Source organism: Clinocottus analis, unplaced genomic scaffold (genome assembly GCF_023055335.1).
Source record: "Clinocottus analis isolate CAN_PGR_092001 unplaced genomic scaffold, fCliAna1.0.p SCAF_19, whole genome shotgun sequence".
In the NCBI taxonomy this organism is placed as follows: domain Eukaryota; kingdom Metazoa; phylum Chordata; class Actinopteri; order Perciformes; family Cottidae; genus Clinocottus; species Clinocottus analis.
Genome location: NW_027175920.1, coordinates 9326488 through 9346086, shown reverse-complemented (window position 1 = coordinate 9346086; position 19599 = coordinate 9326488). Strand labels below are relative to the sequence as shown.

At 39.9% G+C, this 19599-nt stretch overlaps 3 protein-coding genes across 7 annotated transcripts; 2 read left to right on the top strand and 1 right to left on the bottom strand.

The window, feature by feature from the left end:
• Positions 1 to 332: 332 nt before the first annotated feature.
• si:dkey-220f10.4 (tubby protein homolog) lies at positions 333 to 6207 on the top strand. Of its 5 annotated transcripts, none has more exons than XR_011077842.1 (14): positions 333 to 447; positions 917 to 977; positions 2020 to 2179; positions 2316 to 2537; positions 2798 to 2920; positions 3262 to 3438; positions 3601 to 3767; positions 3900 to 4061; positions 4205 to 4317; positions 4475 to 4589; positions 4685 to 4783; positions 4873 to 5044; positions 5144 to 5596; positions 5692 to 6207. XR_011077842.1 is itself a non-coding variant. In XM_068583054.1 (14 exons), exons 2-14 carry the CDS (start codon positions 936 to 938, stop codon positions 5523 to 5525), a joined length of 1674 nt encoding a protein of 557 aa, XP_068439155.1. In that variant the 5' UTR covers positions 333 to 447; positions 917 to 935; the 3' UTR covers positions 5526 to 5606. The 5 variants fall into 5 exon arrangements, 4 of the variants coding, with proteins under 4 accessions (XP_068439155.1, XP_068439152.1, XP_068439153.1 ...); XM_068583054.1 differs by lacking the exon at positions 5692 to 6207 and having other exon boundaries at positions 5144 to 5257; positions 5518 to 5606; XM_068583051.1 differs by lacking the exon at positions 5692 to 6207 and having other exon boundaries at positions 5144 to 5606.
• Positions 6208 to 11089: 4882 nt separating this feature from the next.
• Positions 11090 to 12421, top strand: LOC137789852 (uncharacterized). The gene is made up of 4 exons (XM_068583676.1): positions 11090 to 11167; positions 11310 to 11412; positions 11513 to 11591; positions 11665 to 12421. The coding sequence occupies exons 2-4, from the start codon at positions 11324 to 11326 to the stop codon at positions 12055 to 12057; spliced, it is 561 nt and encodes a 186-aa protein (XP_068439777.1). The 5' UTR covers positions 11090 to 11167; positions 11310 to 11323; the 3' UTR covers positions 12058 to 12421.
• A 60-nt stretch (positions 12422 to 12481) lies between these two features.
• ube2ib (ubiquitin-conjugating enzyme E2Ib) lies at positions 12482 to 19306 on the bottom strand. The gene is made up of 7 exons (XM_068583677.1): positions 19150 to 19306; positions 17549 to 17627; positions 17328 to 17411; positions 16111 to 16183; positions 14859 to 14968; positions 14418 to 14497; positions 12482 to 13265 (listed from the first exon to the last, which is right to left on the bottom strand). The coding sequence occupies exons 2-7, from the start codon at positions 17612 to 17614 to the stop codon at positions 13202 to 13204; spliced, it is 477 nt and encodes a 158-aa protein (XP_068439778.1). The 5' UTR covers positions 17615 to 17627; positions 19150 to 19306; the 3' UTR covers positions 12482 to 13201.
• Positions 19307 to 19599: the final 293 nt, after the last annotated feature.

Below are 19599 nucleotides of genomic sequence, written 5' to 3'. Positions count from 1 at the left end.
AGATGCTGTCGGCGGAGTAAATGAGTGCGTCACAAGTTTCAATACACGTAAACACATCAAATGCATATGCAAATAACAATTATGCTAATCCGACGACCACTAATACTACTTATGAGACAATGCAACGACGCAAAGGCTTAGGAACTAATTGTATGAGTGTGAAAACGAGTACATCAGTGTCGCCTCCAGAGACAGTGTGCAACCCGTCTGTCACAGATGAACTCTTAATACAGACATGCACATGTGTATCTTGTGTACACTGTTTTTAATTAATATTTATTAAACCATGGCTCTTCATCGCTGCTGCATGGCAGCCGTATCCACGGCAACGAGAGAACCGCTCGTAGCCACCGTGTGATCGAGTATTTGCAGTTTTCCGGGACGTCTGCGGTGACTTCCATGGCATTCTGGGAGAAGTGTGGTGTGCCGGCACGGATTCACGTTCAGGTGAGACTTTGAAAGGGCAGTCTGTGTTGCTGCTGCGCCGTCCGCGTGGAGTTCCTCCCGGTAAGTGATGCACACTGCCGGCTGCTTGTGGCAGCAGCAGCAGCAGCAGCAGCAGCAGCAGCAGGTCAGCTTCCTGTCTCTCTTGGCTCACGTCTAAACTGTACACAGGAACCTGAGCATCTCCACAACGCAGCCGCGGACAGCCCGCGTTGCCCCCGCGGGACTGCTCGTCCACAATGCCCGAGCGGCGCAGTGCAGTTTAAGAACATTATCCCCCTTTAATCCACTTTGCCTTCTGCTGCTTGCAGGTGGACAGACTGTCAGATGGAGCAGGGAGACACGGTCAAACGCGCGCGTCCATATTTAATTGCTCTCTTATTTTGGAAACTGAACTATTTCTCGAACTGAACATTGATTGAACATCGTTTTTCAGGTAGCTGATCCTTAACTGTCTACTGGTTATAATTAGCAGGGAGTTTCTCACAGACATGGAGGAGCCCGATATACGACAACAGAAGCTTGACAATCAGGTAAATAAACAAGGATTGTTGAAGTAGTTGATGTCATTTGCACATGGAATTGACCACATTTGTTTTAGTGTGTTTCCAACTGGTAAAACAACGATGGCCTTCAACTAACTGACAAAGAGATAAGCCTGCACACCGTTAAGCTGACAGAGGAGATGTTTATTTGTGTTCCCTTTATGAAAAATATATAGGATACATATATTTATCAGTGATATCCACAGGGAGACTGCAACGTGTTTATTATGGCAAATTAGCTGACCAGTGGTTAAAGCTGAGGCAGAGCTTTGCAAATCAATAAAGCTTTCTTGAGTGTTGAGGTCATGGCTGTGTCAGAACCACCTGCTGTGTGCTACTACTCAACTTGAAGTCACAGTCTGTTTGTAGAACTGTGCAGTATGTGAGTACTAATAAATAACAAACCCTCCAAAAGTAACCAACTAAAACAGTAGGAAACAGTAACAATGATGCATGGGTACCTGCATACTGATCCAGAATCAGTAGCATCGTCTTCAGCTGTAAAATTGTTACAGCGACAACTTAAAAAATATGCTTCAACCAATACAAGTTAAATTATTATATTAGGATATGTTATAATTTTGATTCAGAACATGGCTCAAGGTGGTCATTGTACAACACGTGGTGGTACAACAAAAAACAGTTGTTGTCCTTTTATGCAACACAAGAAAAACAATACAGAACATTCCTGTTGTGCTGTGCCTTTTTATTTGATTTGCATCAGTAGGAATGTAAACAGCAGCAACAAAAACACTGGAGAATTGTCTTGGCAGATAATATGTCAAGCATGTTAACATAAACAATTCAACATCAGTGAAACACAAACCTCATAACGTACCCATTTTGTTTGCTTTTGGTCGCCATCTTATGTAATGATATGCCCTACCTCAATTCCTACACAGCTAAATCCAACAAAATCTCACCATATATACAGAGATACGAGTCACTATTGTCTCTGTAGTTGCATCCACACGTATGAACATTGAGTTGACAGTTTGCGATCTAAACCTGATACTAAATTATCCCACAGCGAAGCCTTTTGATGAAAAAGCAGCAAAAGAAGAGGGCTGATTCCCAAATGGTAGTAGCCAATCGGGACGCTCGCCAGAAGAGTCGAAAGCAGAAAGCCATCCGCTCTGATGAAACACCTCTGTTGATCAACCAATCCCTCAGCAGCACTTCCTTAAGTGGTTGGTATTAGAATAATGTATTATTCTATGTAGCATTGCTTTTTTAAAATAGTAAATATAAATCCAATGTACAGTTCATTCAAATTCAGTCTCTTAAACGATTTTAAATACATATTTTTTTCTTTTTTTTATGAAGATCAAGTTGAACATGCCCATGATAACCCTCTGGATGAGATCACATTGGGTGAATGTGACATGACAGCGAGCGTGACGTTTGACGAGATGCCTTCAGAGAATCATACTCACAAGAAAATGACCTTGGAGATTGAGCAAGAGCCTGAGGGAGAGGTTGAGAGTGATGCTCAGGCGGAGGGGAAAAGGACAAAGAAGAAAGAAGTGAAAAAAGAAAATGCCAAACGTAAGAAAATAGAAAGCCGAATATTTTATACTCATGTGATGTCTTGTGTGTGTGGATGTGTGTTTGTGTGTGAGTACAAAATACTTGGTGTAGTATTTCAGGAAGCAAAGTTAGAGTACATACGTTTGGCCCTGAGTTACCAACCGCATGGGTTTGTGCATGTTCTGTGTATTCATGCATGCACGTGTGAAGGAAAACTTTGCTGAAATGATAAATAAATATAGGATTCATGAGCAACGTGCTGCTGTGCTTTCCATCAGAGATGGAACCGAACGATGAAAAGGACGAGGACAAAAAGGAGAAAAAAACTAAGAAGAAAGACAAAGAGAAAGAATCGGAAGACCCACAGAAGAAAAGCAAGACAACCAAACAAGAGCGGAAAAGTAACATCAATGTTCAATCTAGTATTAACGTACAACGATGTTCCTTATTTACAGGTTTAAATGTTAATCTGTATTTAATAGCATCATCTTAAACTGTATAACGTCGTCATATTACATACATCTTCACATACATAGATTGAATTTTTGCTACTGAGAAGCGCCCGTGGAGCAACTGGAGGTTTAGTGTCTTGCTCAAGGACACTTCGACATGTGAACTATGGGGAGGCTGGGGATTGAACCAGCTACCTTGTGGTTTCAGCACGACCCATGAGCTACATGGGATGAGCTACATCATTTACTAAATGTAATAGCTTTCATAGCATCTGTCTCCTTGTTTGCAGAGAATCACTTGCAGGAGGTTTCATCCCAGGAGCTTCAACTCCCTGCAACCCGGGGGCCAGAGCCCGCGGTGGAGATGATGAGTCCAAACAAGAACACACAGGATGAAAGTGGCAACGACGAGGGGGCCGAGAGGCCTGTCCTTGAATCGCCGAAGAAGAAAAAACAACTCAACACATGTGAGTCGTAATCTGCTCCTGTGCGTTTTGTGACCAACAAGACTGTAAAGCTGTTTTCAGGAATACATTTGTGTGTGTGTGTGTGTGTGTGTGTGTGTGTGTGTGTGTGTGTGTGTGTGTGTGTGTGTGTGTGTGTGTGTGTGTGTGTGTGTCATCAAACAGCCAGGTGCCAAATCAGTGAAGAGCGCAAAGAAGATGAACCCAAAGAAAAGGTGAAGGTGAAAATGGAAAAGAAGACAAAGAAAGTAGAGAAAACTGCGCAGAGTCTCGCTTCCCTCAACTCCAACTACAGGGAGAGCTCATCGTCAGGCAGTGAATCTAATGAAAGAGTGAGACATTTACAAGTAAAACACTGTTTTGTGTATTGACACAAGCAAATTAGGCAAGTATGCACCTCATTTAGATTTGTCACACAGCATATATAAAAACCACCAGTGAAATCCTTCCCGCTCTCGTTCCAGTCGACGTCTCCAATGTCAGTGGAGGATCTTGAGAAGTTTGCTTTGCGTCCAGCCCCAAGAGACGTGACGATCCAGTGTCGGGTCACCCGGGACAGGAGAGGCATGGAGAAGGGCATTTACCCGACTTACTACCTCCACATGGAGAAGGAGGATGGCAAGAGGGTTGGCACCGTCGCACAATTTGAACCCAACCGTTGTGCACATTGATTTAAGCTCCAATGGCTCCTGTTTTCTTGAGCTGTCGTATTTCTATCAGTTCTTTTCATTGTCTGTTCTAAAAACGTGTTTTCCATTGTGCCATCAAGGTGTTCCTAATGGCAGGCAGAAAGAGGAAGAAGTGCAAAACATCCAACTATCTTATCTCCACTGATCCAACAAATCTGTCCAGAGAAACAAACTGCTACATAGGAAAACTAAGGTTCAATTCTTTTATTACTACTTTGAGACAGAACTTAAAACCACTTCATTTTTTTCTGATTTACTTGAAAGTGAATTTTCAGATTTTGGGACCATGAAATCCTTTCATCCTTTCGATGATGACAGATTATGCATCTGATCAGACTAGTTTGTTCCAGGTCCAATGTTCTGGGAACAAAGTTCACGGTCTATGACGGAGGTGAAAACCCGGAGAAAAAGCCCTTTGTCAAAGAGTGTGAATCAGTGCGGCAAGAGCTGGCAGCAATTTGTTACGTGAGCTGAAACTTAACTCTGTACCCTCTAACATCCCACTTAACAAAGCATCTGAAGAGATACATCCTGTAATGTAATTGTCTGTCACGTTCCAGGAGACAAACGTGCTGGGATTTAGGGGTCCGAGGAAAATGACGGTGATCATCCCGGGCATGATGGAGAGCGACGAAAGAGTGTCCATTCGTCCCCAAAGTGTACAATTAGAAAGAAAGAAAATAGGCTTTTGATGATGTTGATTAAGTGTGAAATGAATCGGAGGAACTGAAACGTTTTCTTGTTGTAGGAATCTGAGACTCTACTGGTCCGCCATGCGAACAGCAACACAGACAAACTGGTCACGCTGATGAACAAATCCCCGAGCTGGAACGAACAAACTCAGTCATACGTGCTTAACTTCCACGGCCGAGTCACCCAGGCCTCCGTCAAGAACTTCCAGATCATCCACCCTGACAACGGTAAGATGTGACTCTCTTCCTTTGTCATCTACCACAAAGAAAATGGCTGCCTTGTCTTTATTTCTAGCTCCTGTCTCCTCTCTTTCTGTCTTTTTTCAGAGGATTACATAGTGATGCAGTTTGGACGGGTAGCGGAGGATGTCTTCTCCATGGATTACAGTTTCCCCATGTGTGCCCTGCAAGCTTTTGCCATCACCCTGTCCTCATTTGATGGTAAACTGGCTTGCGAATGAGCAATGCTGATGTGCTACGCATCTGATCTAAAAACGTGCAGATTAAGTTAAAAATGTACTACTTTTTCACATTTTGTATCCTGGTGCATTGTAACCCTTTGTATATAGTACATATGGAAAATACATGCCATAGACTGATAGACTTCAGAGTGGGCTTGTTTAATAGGTCCAGTATTATTTTACAGCAGGTTTTATATTGAAGGGAGAAATGTAAGTTTAGTTTCTTTTTATATTCTCCAGACAGGTAAAGGACTCCTGGAATTACAATATTGAGGACAACTGTGTAAAAACTGCCAGGGAAATAAGACATTGTTATTATGTAAGATTCACACATTTTGTTTGTTTTTTTTAATTGATATTACTTTGGAATAGAAAATGTGTAATGGGTTGAATTTTAATATTATGATTTTGAAGATTCTTTTCCAGAGCCTTAACAACTTTGTGCTGCCGTGATCATCCACTCAGATCTTCAGTCTGATTACGTGTTATTTCAAGCCAAAGTTACAAAGTTAATCTTTCAAGTCTTTATCACAAAGAAGGAAGCATTCTTATCAAAATAGAAAAAAACAAAAGGAAAAAACACTTATATCAGATGGTGTCGGAACAGCAACTAGTTGCAGATAGATAGATCCTATCAGGGCTTCTGCTCTTGCATAATAAACAGACTTGAACATATTCCCACCTCACAATATTTCTTCACTGCTGAACTCAAGCATGTCTTCAACACAAGTTCACATGGCTTCACCGAAAGTCACTTCGGTTTCAACAAATAAAAATAGGACTCCTTCATGCTCTGTGGTAAAGAGAAGAATATCAAAACCCCAAATTAAACTTAAACCTCTGTTATCACATTGACATGACCGGCTGTGTGTGTGTGTGTGTGTGTGTGTGTGTGTGTGTGTGTGTGTGTGTGTGTGTGTGTGTGTGTGTTGTGTGTGTGTGTATGTGTATATATATATATATATATATATATATATATATATATATATATATATATATATATATATATATATATATATATATATATATATATATATATATATATATTGACACGCTGGCAATACCTTGCCTTATTAGGTTTGCATTTAATTAAATAATGTTGTGTCCTGAAGGTTTGCAGACGTCCTCTTGATCAACGACAAAACTGTTTCATAAACTGTGTCCGACCTCACACCCAGAGACGGTCTACTGGTTCACTCGTGTAAGTTATAAACTCTAAACTGTGAACCTCAGAGGAAGACACCGTCAGCTCGTATCTTTTATAGAATCACCACAACACGACCAACATTCAACTGATCTCCTGTCGCTGCTCTACATATTGAAAAACACTTTTGCAAGTAGCACAATAATTCATATTCCAATTTCAGGTAGCTCCACCTGAAAAAGAGATTCACTAATATGATTCATTTAATGTTTTGTCATGAAGTTTATGACAAATCAGGTTAAATTAAATCATTAAAGTCATCCCTAGAGTATTAAGTGAGACGTGGCATGGAGGCATTTAAGTGCTTACTTACTAATAGTAACCAAAATGATCCACAAACATAAATGTATTTCTCAACGTCTATAGCTCAGTGGAACGGCTTCATTCACAAAAGTCACTTTTCTTTGATATCTAGAGCCTTAAAGAGGTCAGCTTTGTCCGTTCAGTGCCACATGGTACTTGATAATGAACATCCCTGTACGAAAGGTTATTTTCAAAAAGCTTGTATTGGAACATGACAGTCAAACATAACTGTTATAAAGACAGTTAGTTGATGTATGATATGAACCAAATAAAAAATGTAATGAATGAAAAATAAATTGTCCTAAAATTTACTTCTGTGTAGAAAATAATTTATATGTGCACCATCACACTCAGGTATACAACCAGTGTCTTTATACATGGGTATATTTCATAATTCTACATTTCATGCGCATTAGGTCCATATTAAATGTGTGTGATTTAAGAAATTACATTTTTAGCATATATATTTCCTACTATGCAGAGTTCTTACAGCACAGTTGCATTTGTTTCACCATGTTTTGTCTGCGGAGCTTGAGAGACGACTGCATGCAGTCATTTTGTTATGGAACAAGTTGAGCTTCACCATTGCATGTGTTTGTGTTTTGGGTTATTGGCTCATAGATGGAGATGATGATGATGATGATGATGAGATGTCTTTTTTTCAATCGGTTACCATCAGTGAAGTGATCCAACGGCCACTGAAAGAATAAACGTAAAACATTTACAGACTCAAAGCATTGTGTATTTAAAATATGCATTTAAAGCAATTAAGGTAGGTCTGATAATGAGAAGAAAAGAAAGAAGTCAAACCAAAGTTCATGTTGCGAAATGCAGCGCACAGTGTGATAGATTATAGGGCTGTGGTGTGAGAATAAACACGTTTGGTTAAACTGACTTTCCTTTTACAACTGCTCTCTTAGAAAAGCACATCCTCTCCCCGCAGAGACATGTGAGTGAGTGATAGCCATCAGCGTGCACGACTCACCGGCACTCCCCTCTGTCCGTCTTCATCAATAAACGTTCTTGCTGACAGCTTCAGAGCAGAATGACTCACGCAAGACTTCTCAGGGCTGAAGCGATGTCTGGATCTCCTGGCGGGACGAGGCTGATGCTGCTGCTCGTGTTCCTGCTCGTATCGACCAACATCACCTGTCTGCGTGGAAACCTTATCACAGGTTCAGTCTCAGTCGCTTCTGTTTTTGTTTTACATGACAAGAGGATCATTAAAATCCACTTGCCTGGATTGTGCGTTCATTTGCACGCTGCTTGGGGAAAAAGCCAAACAAATAGCACTAATTATAATATGTAAATATTATGTAAATATAAGATGCACACTAAAAGTTTGAATAAATGCCTCAGAGGCTTTGTTATACTTTGTAGCAGCTGTGGACTATTTGACCTGAGACCTAATGCGCGAATGTTTCTTATTATAAAAGGGAAAAGTCTATATCTGTTTTTAACGTTGTAATTTTTTACAGGCCAGTGGGTCAATAATACATGTTGATGCTAATTATATAACTAATTAAAGGATAAGTTATTATTTTTTCAAAGTATATCCTAAAACAACACCAACTGTTCCATATGGACATCAAAAGCGTTATCGGTCTCAGTAATTGTTTTTCTTGTTTCCCTCCCAAAGCTACTTTCATGGAAGAGATGAGGGAAGCATCCTTTAAGACAGCAGCTTTAATATTGTATGTAAAACAGTTGTTTGTTTTTTCAATAAACCAACATGTGCAGTTTCAAGTGACCCTCAGTAAAGAACCTTTACTGGATGGCATGCAACAAAAACAACTACATAATGAAAAGAAAAGCCTGTAATGGAAAGAGGATTATTCACCAACTAAAGGAATGCTGTACTTAAATGAACTGACAGTGAAATTGCTTTGAGTCCTGAAACTCTGAATAAAATGTTGCCTGTACATCTTTTCAGGCGTGGACCATCTTCACTGTGTGAGCGATTACCTGTTCACCATCAACTGCTCCCTGAACATCGCAACTTTGGGAAACTACTCGGACAGCAACATCTCCTACTGGCTCACTTTCGTACAGAAAAAGTGAGGCCTTTTCTTCCTGGCATTTACAAATAATGGATGACCTCAAATGTGATTTTAATATTGTGTTTCGTTACCGTTTTGTGCAGAGACAAGTCTGTGTGTATGCTGACAAACACTAATGAGGGTTACTTCTGCTCCGTAAAAATACGGTATCCAGTATCCGATGACAACTATTTTTATGACACTTTTGTGGAAACAGAAGTTTTTGAAATCTGGCTTTGTCACAGCCAAAAGGATGGACCTGAAATCAGCGAGCAGCCGCTGGATATGAACTATGCGCCTGTTGATAACAGTAAGGAACACACAAAACCAGACACATAGAAACATTCATATCTAAACCGACAGATGTCTGCTTATTTAAAACCTGCCTTTTGTGTGTGTGTGTGTGTGTGTGTGTGTGTGTGTGTGTGTGTGTGTGTGTGTGTGTCTTCAATGTGTCCTTTAGTTAAGCCAAACGCGCCGCGCTCCCTCACAGTCAGCCACAACTCAAGTCGACGCCACTTCACCTGGATAAGTACCTATGAGAAATATCGTCGTAGCACCGCTCTTGTCGACGACCTCCAGTTTCAGCTCAATTACTACAAAAGAGGCGGCAAACGTAACGTGAGATTCAAGGACAAACACTCAAGAATTTGGTGCTCTTCATTGCTGGAAAATGAGAGAATAACGTGTTTTTTGGGAAACAGTTCTGGTCTGTTTGTGGCAGTTAAAATGTATTTGCAAATCAATAATGTAACAGAGAAATGGACAAATTAATAATCAAAAGATTGATGAAAACACTTATAGGTATAACATAGACCCATTGTCGGTTGCTGTTTGTTAACACAGCATTTAAAGTGGCTGAGGGCTCCGACATGCAGCAGAGAGGGTGAAACGCGTACACATCGATCAACCGCTTTGTCTCTGACCCTAAAAAGGCCCGCATAGGTGACCTTGAGCCTCAGTGTTTGACCTCTGCACACCCTGCTCATTGGCTGGGGGCCGCACGCCCACGCGGGCCCCAAATGCTCTCTGACGAGTCTCCAACACGGCAACATAAGAAAAGAGAAAACTCAAGCAGAGGGCAGGATCCCTGCCGATACAGACACGCGCTCCTAATGGGTCTTAAGAAATGATTGAGAGGGATTACTTTTGTATTTTGAGCCAAACGGCTGTCAATGAATTCACACGATTCGGAAGTCTCACTACATTTCCCCTCCACTGGGTTTCTTCTTGTGAAATCATCTCTGAGCAGGTAAGATCACTTTCTGACATGACGAACGACCGCAGCAGTTTCATCAGTGGTCACTGTGGCTGTCAGCTCAGTGGTTCCTGAGAAACTGTGACTTTATTTGACACAGCTATTTTATGCTGTGAATATACGTACCTTCTCACATTTTGATGTGTTTAACTATGAACATAATGATGACTCTGCTCCACTCAGGTGTCCCAGTGAGCAGGGCAGAACTAACTTTAGGGGTGATCATTGATCTACTGAACATGTCATAATATTAAAGCTCTTAAAACTAGATGTTGACTCAGGAGCCCACGACAGAAAGCTGTTGAAGATTAGGTTATAGTGATATTTTGCGCTTAAATAATACAATACAAAAACACCTCTAATCAGACGTTGGGGTCCCACTTTTTTCTAGAAATTATTATGTGCTTTACTGGTGATACTTGACAATACATTATTGATTTTTTTTCTTTCTATGAATTATACTAACCATTAAATCTCAAATAACTGAATAACCTGATCCCAAATAACACAATTTTGCCTAATGACAAAATAAGACTGAACTTTACGTACCAAAATGTACGCTTCATTTTCTGGGATCACTCTTATCAGTTGATGACACTCACCACTCTATTAGTAATATTAAGTGCTCATTAACTCCAACTACAAACATTAAACATCCTGTGAATCTTGTACAGCTAAATAAAATGAAACTATTAGTGGTACACAATTTTGTCCCAAAATCACTAATATCTGGGAGTCAAAATTAAACTTCGTCAAACAAAAAGCAACAAAGGAATTGTAGATTGTAACTATAGACGTGATTAATAAATAATGTATCTACCCATTGATCTGCATCTTTTTGTGTACCCCATATAAGACGTTTCTCTCCTTCACAGAGATTCATAACACACCACGTCTACTTATTTCAGGTGGCATCTCATGATATCAACACCAACAGTTTGAATTATACCGTGGATGATGAGAATTTTTTGCCAGACACCAAGTACGCTGCAAGAGTACGGTCCCGTCCTAATCTGTCATTCTCCAGCGGTCAGTGGAGTGACTGGTCTCCTGAGGTTTACTGGGAGACAGAGTCAGCTGTGAATGGTGAGCCTCTTCCATCAGTCAGCTGATCAAAGCTTAATGAAGAGGATGTTCATCTTAAGGCAACTTTTAATCTCATTACTTCATCTTTGCATCCAAGCTTACTTTGTTGTCCTTTTTCTCTCTCTCTTCACATTCCACACAGAAGTCCCATCAAACATGCCGGTTTCTAGACTGGGCAAGGTGCTCATCCTCCTATGCGTGTTGGTGCCATTGGTCTTACTTTTCTGCTATGTTCCAGTAAATAAGTAAGGTCCCTTTACAGCTTTTGACTCCTCAGTAAATGACATTTCCTACAATCAATGCATACAAAATATTGTATTTTGTTTCAAACACATGCATGTACAGGTGGAGGAAGCATGTCTTCATCCCAACTCCAGAACCCTATTTCCACACCCTGTACAGTGACTGCCAGGGTGATTTCAAGGTAAGCCTAGCTTAAAGTAAATATACTGACAATTATCTTGCAACGATGGCCCTGAACACGACTGTGATTATAGAGCTGGGTGGTTACACAAGAAAACACAGCAGACATGCTGAAGGCAGAGGAATTGCTCCAAATTGACACCCTTACCAAGTGTGAGGTCATCGAGAAAGAAGAGGAAGAGACTCCGCTCCAGTTTCACTACGAGTTCATGCAGGGCAGAGTATACAGCAACATATCCGACCCAGGCTGCGACACTTCTCTCCTGGGCCTCCCGTATGCGGTGAGCACCATGGCGCCGCCATCACCTCCAGGGAGCCCTCACCAGAGTCTGGCCCTCAGCTCACAGCAATGGAGACCTGTTGAAGGAGACTCTGGGTGCTGGCTGGAGAAGGACCCTCCATGGTACTGCAATGAGTACTGCACCCTGAGCACCTTCCAGCAGAGCAGTCCAGTCACAGGACCATAGGAGCACAACAAGAAAATGCTCATGAGGCATCGTCAGAACCGAGGCCTTTATTGGAGCATAAGCTGATGGGCTCGTGTGTAGTAACTGGACAGTAAAATAAGTTGAACTTCATTAATGCTTGGCCTAAAGTTCAACTATGTACATTTACACCATTCACTGTAATGCTGCAAGATAAAAAAAAAGAAGCAAATTCTTCATTTTGCTACTTTGCCATTATGACACTGTTTGTAAAATGTTACCAACGCCTCCTGCATAACATAGATGTTATTATTGCATTACCTTTGCTTGTGTCAAATGAGTAAATGAACTGTAAACACAACAGTTGTCAAGACTTAATATATATTCATGCAGACATTCTCTGAAATCTTAGTGGTCAAGTTGAGCTTGCTGTATATTTTACTCATTCATAAATAAAATGCTAAAATTTTGTAGAAAGTTTTATTTACGCCAACACATACATGAACAAAGCACCATATAACCTTAAAGTCTGATACAGAAGAAAGCCTACCTGCCTCAGTTATCATGGCCATTTTTATTTAGCAAACACTCTGAATAACAAAAGACAGCCAAGGCAGCAGATTCTATCATATATTACAGCATGCTGAATAGAAAACCTGGGAAAGAGAATTAGACAGAGCCATCTAGAGACACTAGTGAGATACAACAGTATAAAAGTGCCATTCATTATACAGCAGTTGAAATACTGACAATGAAATAAGCTAATTTTACATTAAATTTATGGAAAATAAAAAGGGGAGGGGGAGGGGACAGAGGAATAGACCCTGTGAAAGAGCAATATAAAACAAAACAAAAAACATTTTCTTCCTTGAACATTGATGACAGCCAGCTTGCATGGAGTTGATGAAACTGGTACCGAGCTGTGTCCCTTGCACCATATAAGACAATTAATGTTTAAAAAGAAATGACCAGGGTGCTGAAGCACCCGTTACCTCCCAGCATTATGCGCCAACTGGCAATTAAGAACAAAAAAAATGATAGGTCGGATGGCACAGAATGTGTGGAGTTTAAATAGAAGTCTTTAAGCAAGTCCTGATGTGGGAGGAGCACATTCATTGAGAGACTGAGCGGGGAGGTGATTCTTGTTAACCCATTCCTTCTGCCACAGCGGAGCAAGTCTTCGCCCTTACGAGGGGGAGAATTTTTTGGCTTGTGCTCGAACTCTTTTTTCATATTCTACTCTGTTTTGGCTGGAAAAGGGTTAAAAAAAATAAAATAATAACAGCCATTATCATGGTGCACAGAAACAAGAGACATTTCAAAAAACATTAAAAAAAATAAAATCATATTTTAAGTATTAAAAAAAAAGAGGTAGAAAATGGAGGAATCATCTTCTCTTACATCAGATCTATTTGTCAGCTGGTGAAGCTGAACACAGAAAAGTTATTAAAATAGAGCCCCCTGAAAGACCACTATTTTAATTGTTATGGATGAATTAAGAACAATATAATCTTCAAGACTCAGCAATTCAATAGGTTTTCTTTATTTTATGTGAAGCTCACTGAGCTGTGATATGCAGTGTAAAAACATGGCTAACTCTGTAGAAGAGTATCTGCTTGCTATGTAGCAATGACAGGTTCACTCTAAGAATTATTGTGTTTTTTCATTCGTTTAGTTTCATTATGCACTCATGAGCACATGCATGTAAACATGATTTCATTCCTATAAAACAGATCTTCTGCTATCCTACACACCATGGCCCTCTGTACTTCATGGCTCTCGGTCTGAACCGTGAGCCACCAGGTCGAATCGCCTGGGCAGACCATCAACTTTAACAGATGTCGTGACTTTTCACGTTACATCAACCAAGATGCTTTTTGGCAGCCGAGAGTCCATTCATGAGTGTTGGGGTGTGAACTTAGCGGCTGTGGGTGAGCACCCCCTCCCCAATGGTACAATTTTACCTCAAGGTTTTGAAGGGCTGCTTTTGGTAAAGAAATGTTACAAAACCTCACATGAATGACAACCACATTATTTGTCATGAGCTTAATATATTTAGGAGGCAGAGAGTTAACAATACTGATAGACACGTGACAAGTTATGAGAATAAAGAAGTACTCCATTCTTATATGTGTACATAGTAGTTAAAAGTTTACCTTTGTTGTGCCTGTTTTTAGCCATATGCCTATTTCAGAGTAAGTCATTTGAAAGCAACACCATGCCAGCGGCAAATTCCTTATGTGCTCACACTAAGCGCAAGTCAAACTTAGAAACAGATTTTGGCACTGCAATATACAGGATCAATATTTTACTTCTCATTTCCTTTTTTAGACACGCAAGTTACTTTATAAATCCTCTAGTATTTACACATTTTAGTGTCACGGTTGAAAAATGTCACTCACCAGTAGATTGTGTAAGCCTCTGCTTGGGCTGGATCCTGGATATTTGGTTCATTTAGGAGTTCCTGGATACCTAATAAGATCTGAAGGAGAAATTAATCAATAAAGCAAAAGTATTACAAACATGTTTGTATCTGTTTTGCATTGTTTTTCATAAGGTTGCTTAAAATATTTGTTTGTCACTAAAGTGTTAGATGAGTTGCATGAAGTCTCTGAAAATACTTATTAGATGTCCAAATTTTAATTTCCTGTCCAAAAAGTTGTACTTGACAGAATTGAGTTAATTATATTTTCATATAAAAATAGTATTTTTACGCCGATTGATTCTTAGACTTGCTGAAAAAGTAAGAGATAAAAGTATTAAAACAAATAGAAGAGATAAACAGCTATTTGAAAGACTTTTGGAAAACCCTATAATTATGTTAAATTATGCTCAATCCAAACCTGCTTTATTGTGATGGCTGGTCTCCAGTCCTTGTCCTCCTCTAGAATAGATAGGCATACTGTGCCGGAGGGATACACATTTGGGTGAAAGAGTGGAGGCTCAAATTTACCTGAAACACAAGAAAACGTTAGATGCACTTGTTTTTTCAGATCGATTATATATGTCATACAAAATGAACACGTTCCACAAATGTCGCTGGGCTTTTTCAGTAAACACAGACGTGGCAGCAACTTCTGTTACTCACACAAGCTATGGCCTCATGTTGCTGGACATTAGAAACATGGTACATCACAGTGCCCGAGCGTTGTGCACAAGCAATAGGGGCGATGTAGCGATTTGGTTCAAACAGTAAGCCGGTAATGTAGTCTACGCAAAGTGAGCAGTCGAATGTCGAACCCATTTCGCATGACTTTAACACTTATGTCCTTACAGGCAAATGCTGGGCAATTCTTTTCAAAGAAACAGTAAAAAAGGTATGTAGATTATAAAACCACCAACTGGTTGAAGCTTAAATTATAAATGACAATTAATGGAAACAATTAGCATGACAACACGTTTAGATCTGCTTCAACAGCCTTAAAAGCCAATGACAAGCCTTGAAACACAAATGATGGTGCAGGAAAAAACCTGCTAGCTACGACTGCTGCTGCTGCTGCTGCTGCTTTGAATCAGTATGTCAAGCAGATGTTCAGCTTTCCAAAAAAAACAACAACAAAAATTCATAAACATGGGTTACTATCTTAACTACGGAGTAACCTCAAGAGGAACCCTTTCGCCCATAGCTATACATTCTTTCCTTATTGCAAGGACACGTCAACATGTTGGAGGGGATATACAACCCAGTTGTTGGCCAAGTGTCAACGACCCTTAGTTGGCCATTACAAAGTTTTCAGAACTGATATACATTGGCAGTGACAGTATTGAGGCTCACTGTGCCTCTGAAATGGCTTTGTTGAGGTCAGGAGACCCCAAACCTACTCAACAAATAGTTTTATTAACTCATTGCTATTGACAGGTTTCTCTCAAACAAACCTGATGCTTGGTCGTGTAAATACCCGTGAAGGAAGAAGTTTCCTTTCCATACTTTACATTCTCAACGAAGAATGTTTCTGTGCAGTATTGGCTAGTACTTAGGTCTACCAGTCCATGATGTAGGTTTCTACAAGGATCTGCTCCAACACAATAACAAAGTGTGTAGATATCACATCAACAGTTGAGTACACAGAGCACAGATCAGAAACAATAACTCACATTTTGGAGGTGAAGAAGGATAGTCATCCTTGAACAACATGCGCAGTTTGAACAAGCCTCCTTCCCACGGAGTCTGAAGACACACACACACAACCATTAGATTCATATTAACACAAGTTTCAGCAAAAATGACTCTTAAAACCTTGTTATCATCGCTAGATTAATATTAAAAGCACATTTTAGGAGCATCACTGTTGGAAGTTGTTCAAACTAGTTGTTGTAACTACAAAATGTCATCACCAAACACTAATCTGTCTTTATCTTTGTCGTGAACATAAGGTAAGATATACTTTATTGTCCCGGAGGGAAATGTGTCTTGGGCTCCAATGAAGTCATTTAATTGCGGCGTAGCTTGTTAGGCTTAAACTAGCTTTCTACTTATGGCAATTCTAGTCACGCTTCAAAAATAATAAATGTGATTATCATTTGTGAAGATTATCTTGCTGAACAAACCGTGGTAATACCATGAACACAGGAATTATTTTTTTTAATAATCCAAAGGAAAAATCCCATTGGCTATTTTTCGAGGAAAGCAATGAGACGGCAACTTTCAGGTTGGTCTAGTTTGGTCAAAAATATGTTGTACCTGCAGCACTCAATATATGAAAGATATAACTCTATAGTTGCGTATGTAAGTGATGTAGTATTATTTGTTACATGTGCTACAGAAATGCAATTGAGTGTTTTTAGCCATATTCAGATTTTGATCATAGTGACCATGGTGTTTACATAAGATTAGAGAATTTGGGTTATTGATATTGCTGTAAAAATGATAAATACTCGTACCCTAGTTAATGCAGTCTATTTACTCATGGGCATGAGATGCTCACATTTTATTTTGGGAAACCGTTGTACAGTACCCTGCGGCTGCCCACTACACACTTGATAAGGTCAGCATTTCAATGTCTTCTCCCTCTAAAGAGAAAGACAATACTAAGTTTCGATTTTGCTTCAGAAGTGAGATGTTTTCGTCGCTGAATTGGTTTGTCTTTCTGTTCGTAAGTCTGATGCACTCCAGCTACCATATTTAGGTTTCCCATAAAGGTTTCGGAAAATGGCGTTTACGATGCATAAAAAAAACGAATCATAACCTGGATATTTATGTACATGTAAACATCCTCATTGTCTTACAAAGCTTCCTGTGTTTTCTCATTAAGCAGTGGGTGCTGAGCAAGGCGAATATGTTATGAATGCAAACAGACTATAAAACACATTACCCCTTTCTTGCCCGGAATAGCACATTCCCAATTCATGAGATTCATGGTTCCATCTGGATTTTTTGTTGGTACAGCAACAAATCCCTGAAAATTGAACAGGACAGTACAGACAGTTAAGATATCAGTGTATACCAGAGGACTTGACTTAATCGAACAAATCAGATAGACATCACAGTGAAGCCAGAACAGGTGCATCTCATAACGCAATAACAATTACTTACAAAAGGATGATCCTTCCGCCATGCCTTGCGCTCTTGTGCAAGCCGGCTCAATGCAATGCCTGACATGATTCGTGGACTCCTGTAATGAAAGAGAATGTCAAGTCAATTGTATGAAACCATTCCTAATCTGGTCCAACTTGACACTGGGGATGTATAAATCCTTAGTGTTGTGTAAGTCATTGCCTTGAACATTTATTGTAGATAGTATTTAGAATAAACAAGATTTGATGAAGTCTTGCCATGTATAAAGCATAAAAACTAAGGAGGATTTCAGGATTTGATGCTTATTTCCACATTACATCAGTGTTATTAAAGATCTTTTAAACCAAAAAAAAAAAAGTTTAAAAAAAATTTGAGTTGTGGAAAGCTTTTCTAACATAAGGGTTTGGCCCTTTGTACAGTGACTTTGGTAACCTTAGTGTGTATACAATTGCCAACAGTGGAACACAAGTCCTCTACTTTATGTAAAGTAATCAATGGTACCTGCAACTTTCTATTAGCAATGTAGTGAGCTGCTACGATCATGTAAATACCAGGACTTTCTACACACATCATTTTCATCTAATTGATTAATTGGTTCCTCTGAACGAAATAATGTAGTTTTAGTCAGTTAAATCACCTACATTCAGTGATGACACTGAATCTAAACGTGGGTCAGTTTGAAAGATCGTATAAGTGAGGACAGTCACGCAAACTTAACTTGTACGTTTCCCAAAAGGTTGTATACACCACGACTGTCGCCAGCCCGCTCCAAAGCTAATTAGAAGCTTTGATTGGTACATTCGATTGGAATGACTTATGATCTTTACAGGAAAGATGCTCTAGACATCATGAAAACGAGGCTAAGCAACAGAACAAGCTGTCCCCGCAGCGTCATCTAACTTTATAAGAGTTATACTCTATTTAACGGCAAAGAGAAGTAACGTTGAACAGTTTTCATCTTCAGCCTTTAAGTAATGCGTTTTTAAAACAGACATGTCTGCTACACGCTAAAATGGCTAGCCAGGTTAGCTAACGATGATAACGTTACATGTCTACAACAAACGGTCCTCCTCCTCTTTCGGTTCAGTGTGACGGTAAACTTAAGGGCTCCGGGGAACTAAACCACGGGCTCTACCTTTCCTAAATGTCCGCTGAGCTTTATCGCAAACTTGCTGTCAACACAAGTGTCAACAACCATACAAGCTATTTGATTAGCAAGCTAGCCGGTTAGCTTGACAAGCTAACTCATGTGCGCCAGATTCACGTTACATCCCAACAGGCGCTGGCGCTGTTAGCGTCTTGACGCGGCCTGATGCAGCACACTAAATGCGCAATTGCACATGATTTGAACGCAATTTGGGATGACAGAAAAGTGATACCAGCCTTTCGTTTACCGTTCATAGCTATATAAATCAGGATTAGCAATAAGTGATGTGAAATATTCTCCCGGGAAATACCACATCACAATCCATTAAAAAATAGGGACAAAGAACGCCAGACCTAAAAAAGGCGCACATTTGTGCATTACAAAACTAGCGAAAATGGCGCAAACTGAAGCGGGTAAAATATCATAATACACGACTAGATAAACATGTTCCCTACTTAAGGTGTGCTCTTACCTTTCAGTATGGCTGCACTGGCTCTGGTAATTAGGCAATGTGAATTAATCGTGCTCAAATCCCGTTAAACCTTGTAAAGTTTCCCTCCTGAAAAACCAACCGCTCCGACTCAAGAGACAAGAAACAGCGAAACGAAACAGTCATCCGACGTTTACTTCCGTCTTTGCTTAAATACGCCGAGGTATATTCTTCATTGCTCATAGCTGCGCGTTTAACGCGTTAGGATTTAGCCCTACGATTGTATCCGTTTTTTGTTTATTAGTTTACATTTCATTAAACAACATAACGTCTGCTGAAATTAAACATGCAGTATTATGAACTGGGTGTCTTTGGCGACATTTCCGGAACAAATCGCTGTAAGTTTGTATCCACTGTATACACAAAAAAGGGAACTATGCACACAATTCCGAAACATAGCATTCTAGTATGGGCTTTTAGCATACTGCTAAA

What these genes read in the sequence shown, in the direction of transcription:
- si:dkey-220f10.4 (XM_068583051.1), top strand. Translation starts at nt 936, where the DNA reads ATGGAGGAGCCCGATATACGACAACAGAAGCTTGACAATCAG. An exon ending in GCAGTGAATCTAATGAAAGA is followed by an intron (nt 3,768 to 3,899) that starts GTGAGACATTTA and finishes CTCTCGTTCCAG; the next exon opens with TCGACGTCTCCAATGTCAGT. An exon ending in AGCTGGCAGCAATTTGTTAC is followed by an intron (nt 4,590 to 4,684) that starts GTGAGCTGAAAC and finishes GTCACGTTCCAG; the next exon opens with GAGACAAACGTGCTGGGATT.
- LOC137789852 (XM_068583676.1), top strand. Translation starts at nt 11,324, where the DNA reads ATGCCGGTTTCTAGACTGGGCAAGGTGCTCATCCTCCTATGCGTGTTG. An exon ending in TGCTATGTTCCAGTAAATAA is followed by an intron (nt 11,413 to 11,512) that starts GTAAGGTCCCTT and finishes ATGCATGTACAG; the next exon opens with GTGGAGGAAGCATGTCTTCA. An exon ending in ACTGCCAGGGTGATTTCAAG is followed by an intron (nt 11,592 to 11,664) that starts GTAAGCCTAGCT and finishes CTGTGATTATAG; the next exon opens with AGCTGGGTGGTTACACAAGA.
- ube2ib (XM_068583677.1), bottom strand. Translation starts at nt 17,614, where the DNA reads ATGTCAGGCATTGCATTGAGCCGGCTTGCACAAGAGCGCAAGGCATGG. An exon ending in TCCTTCTTCACCTCCAAAAT is followed by an intron (nt 14,969 to 16,110) that starts GTGAGTTATTGT and finishes CTTGTGTTTCAG; the next exon opens with GTAAATTTGAGCCTCCACTC. An exon ending in CAGCCATCACAATAAAGCAG is followed by an intron (nt 14,498 to 14,858) that starts GTTTGGATTGAG and finishes TTTCTCCTTCAG; the next exon opens with ATCTTATTAGGTATCCAGGA.